At 35.8% G+C, this 3,738-nt stretch overlaps 1 protein-coding gene across 1 annotated transcript; it reads left to right on the top strand.

Moving 5' to 3' along the window:
* The first annotated feature begins 845 nt into the window (after positions 1 to 845).
* On the top strand, positions 846 to 3,289 carry LOC144650265 (uncharacterized). Its single transcript, XM_078509940.1, has 5 exons — positions 846 to 888; positions 1,407 to 1,446; positions 1,663 to 1,695; positions 2,649 to 2,780; positions 3,069 to 3,289. The coding sequence occupies exons 2-5, from the start codon at positions 1,407 to 1,409 to the stop codon at positions 3,242 to 3,244; spliced, it is 381 nt and encodes a 126-aa protein (XP_078366066.1). The 5' UTR covers positions 846 to 888; the 3' UTR covers positions 3,245 to 3,289.
* The last annotated feature ends 449 nt before the right edge of the window (positions 3,290 to 3,738 follow it).

Below are 3,738 nucleotides of genomic sequence, written 5' to 3'. Positions count from 1 at the left end.
CACTCAAAATATTTGTTCTTTTTAAGTTAATTGGAACCTAACCGTACTTTCCTTAAAGTTTGTTATATTAGTGGTCACCCGGTTATTACATTTGTGGTTAAGATTTACATTACATTAAACGTTAAAAAGTTATTACGTTAGTTGTTAGTTTTTTCTTACATTTGAAATGTGTGAACAACTTTTTTAAATCTACGGTGGAGAAAGTGCCGTGGCCAAGAGTGTATATACCAGACTTACCAAAACAGCAAGCACTCATCAGCATGCTTTTTCAAAATGGCAAAAAGACGATATTCAAAAGAATGGCTTTTTTACGACATGAATAATAGACATAATAGGCTTCCAATGCAAGGAAACACGTTTTACGAATGTTCTAAGTTTGGTTATAAACTATTATACTTGTCCTTAAAACCGGAAATTTTTTCACCGTCTACATCTCTTTATTTTCAGACCGCAGTACCCCACATTTTCCACCCAGGTTTTGTACATACCCCAGGACCCCGGCCTTGTGTTTTTCATTAGTCCGGACTGGCCTAGAAAAGCACTTGTGCCCGCAGTGCAATAGAAAAAATACGTTAAATAGAGAATTGACTCTTTTACCTTTTCTATAAACGCTGATATAAATTTTCAACATTGTTATATATTTGGATTCTACATGTCATAGCCTTTCCATACAGTGTAGCTTCACCGAAAATGACGTGCGTACATCATGTGGTATAATTTGTCATCAAGTGTCTTCCTATGTATCAAGAACCGCCCGTACACGTCCCGTACGCGAGGGAAAAGGCGGGAATCAGGTACGTGCAAAGCGCAAAAGTTCCCGCCATTTCTTAGTATAAATGTCGCATCGCGATTTCATTTTTTTAGTTGGACATCAAGGCATACGTCAAGGTGAGTGCAAAGTGAAAACTTATTGATATTTCGAAACCTCCGTAAGATAAAAAAAAAAATAGACTTAATAAAAAATACTTCTCAGGCCTCTCAGGGCATGTACATCCCTAGGAGGAATTATTTTCGACCTTTAGAGTCTCATCCGGTGCCTTTTTGTCCGCAGTGAATTTTCGTGTCGCCTAGTGAGTTTTTATGACGAGTCATTCATGCTTTCGACGGCATTCAATTTTTTTTTGGTCTACTAAATTCGTTAACCTAGTTTCTTTACATTTTCACATTACTCTTGAAGTTTCTATTTTTATGCTTGGGATTTGGGTTTAAAGCAGGGCAAGGCAGTTAATAGAAATAAATGTCTCTATTTTTTAATGAGTTGCAAGGATGAACTTGCGCTTTGTACACCAATTTGCAAATTATTTTGTGGTGTATTTGCAAGCGAACTGTGAATGTCGGTTCTCAAAGGTAGAGGGTTTATTAAGTTTGCATTTTAGGTGCTAATATTTATCATGTTTGTGTTTTAGATGCCAGCTTTTTCTTTTTTTCACCCGCGTTCCAGAACAGGTGAGCTCTAGTAAATTTTATTTGTCCCGTAAGTGTTTATAAGCTTATAGTTTGCGTCTCAGAAATTCAGTTTCACTCTTACTTATAAGAGGTATATGAATGAAAGTAAGCTTGCACACGCCTTAAGGCTATATGTATATCTATTTTAACAGAAATATGTCTCTTATATGCGATTACTTTAATACGTAAGCTTATTTGATTGTTTGTTTGTTTTAGCTTTTTTTAACAGAAACCGAGGGGCCATTGGTGGTAAGTTGCTTGTTGCTTCAGGCTGTATATGATAAACAGTTAGCTTAACAGTGGGCATAGCTGACTGTCACCTAATGGTATTTTATATCAGAGTTGCATTTCTCATTGTTTCACAAAGAATGGCTGGGCAAACGTTGTTGTTTATGTTTACATACATAATGGAAAATGGTCAGGAAAAAATAAAATTACTAATTGCTTAAGGTCAGTAATAATTAAGAGTCATGGAATCTTAATAATTTTGATTACGACTAAGTTTACATTTTGAAATGGAATCTTAATAATTTTGATAAAGACAAAATGTACAAATATTTAAAAGACAAAATTTACATTTTGAAACAAAATCTTAATAATTTTCACTAAGACAAAACTTACATTTTGAATAAAAGGCAGGGATATCAAAATTATGGGTCAGTCAGGGTAGTAATTATAACCAGGTATATGGGATCAGCATGCACATGTATGTCAGCATACACCCATGGGCAAATAATAGATAAAAATGAAGTAGTAGATAAAATATGAGCGGGAGATCATACAGATCGGAGGCGCAAATATTTAATTTTACTTGTGAAATTTAAACAATAAATTGAATGCAAAGTATTGTTATGCGAATCAGTAGAGATCTGTATTAAAAGTTAATGAATACTAATTAGCTGAGCAGGAGTTTGTATCAAAAGTTAATTCTCTTGTTTGATTTGTATTGGAGTTTACAGTTGTGTACATGTGATACATGTATGAACACTGTGCTGGGATTGGTTTGCACCTTCATGAACATTTAATGAATTTTACAGTAAAAAAAAATAACCAAAGCTGGACCAAAATCTATGAAATGCAACATACTAAATACAAGTGAGCTGATAATTACATGTAATTCAATAAAAGGAACTAAAACACCTACTTAAACTTAGTTTTAAGGCTGTCTTTTCTCAGCATTACTTCTTTAAAATCTGCTGCAGACCCACCAAATGCAGTTCCTCCACCGCCGCCGCCGCCACCTCCACCGCCGCCACCTCCACCCACACCAAAAGAAGACATGGATGAGGATATGCCTCGTCCCCCAAGGGAGATTCTGGGGGGTCAGAGGAAAAGTGAGTTAATATTTATAGAAGGGATATAACTAACAAATCGACCACATTTTTCCATGGTCTACACTCTTATAGACCATAGAAATGACGTCAGAAAATGTTCAAAACTCAAGTGGAACCACGAGCCGAGAATTCTCTCGGTCTTTTAATAATTAACCACTGTGTAAATAAATAACTAAACTATGGGTACAAATTAATTATAAAACCTAATACAATTACAGTACACTAAAACGTGCTATTTAATGGCAATTAACTTTTATCATTTAAATGTGTTTTTATTATCTTTTGCAGTGTACAAATGTTTCAATTGTGGGGGGTGGGGGCACTCTTATAGGGAGTGCAACTCCCCCCAGTTTACTGGGCAAGACGGTAACACAGCACGAGGCCGTGGACGGGCACGGCGACCGAATGGAAGGCGTCGTGGCCGAGGAGGCCACCGGAACTCGGTTACTCTCCAGTTTTTTTAAAATAGTTATGTGAAGAAATTTCAATAAACTTCACTTGTTGTTTGAGTCAAGGAAGTTATCATTCAAAAATTTTCCAAAAGAAGTTAGGCCATGCCAATAAAATGTTTCGTTTCTTATCGCCCAACCGACCCATTCTTTTCAAAAAGTAAAAAAAAAAAAAATTGCAGATGTACTAGTCAAAGAAGCAAGTACTTTAATTTGCAAGCACACGATCTTGTTTTATCAACAACAATTATTGACATTATGTGATGTCCTTGCCTTTAATTTTGATTAAAGAAAGAATAACGGAAATAACAAACGAAATAGCCACCTTTTCGCATTCGTAACCCGAGGCTTTCTCCCTTCAAGCGTGCCATCTTTTTTTTTTTTTTTTTTTTTGCCCGACCGACCGACCCCTTCATCAAAAGAGACGAGGTGATGGGAAATGAAACATTTTATTGGGATGGCCTTACCGATACTGTAATAATAAATTTTTTGTCAGTCAGCGACTGTTG

The sequence above is a fragment of the Oculina patagonica genome, chromosome 4 (genome assembly GCF_052425735.1).
Source record: "Oculina patagonica isolate OP01 chromosome 4, crgOcupat, whole genome shotgun sequence".
Classification (NCBI taxonomy): Eukaryota; Metazoa; Cnidaria; class Anthozoa; order Scleractinia; family Oculinidae; genus Oculina; species Oculina patagonica.
Note: the sequence above shows the minus strand (reverse complement) of the source record. Positions and strands in the feature narration are given on the sequence as shown.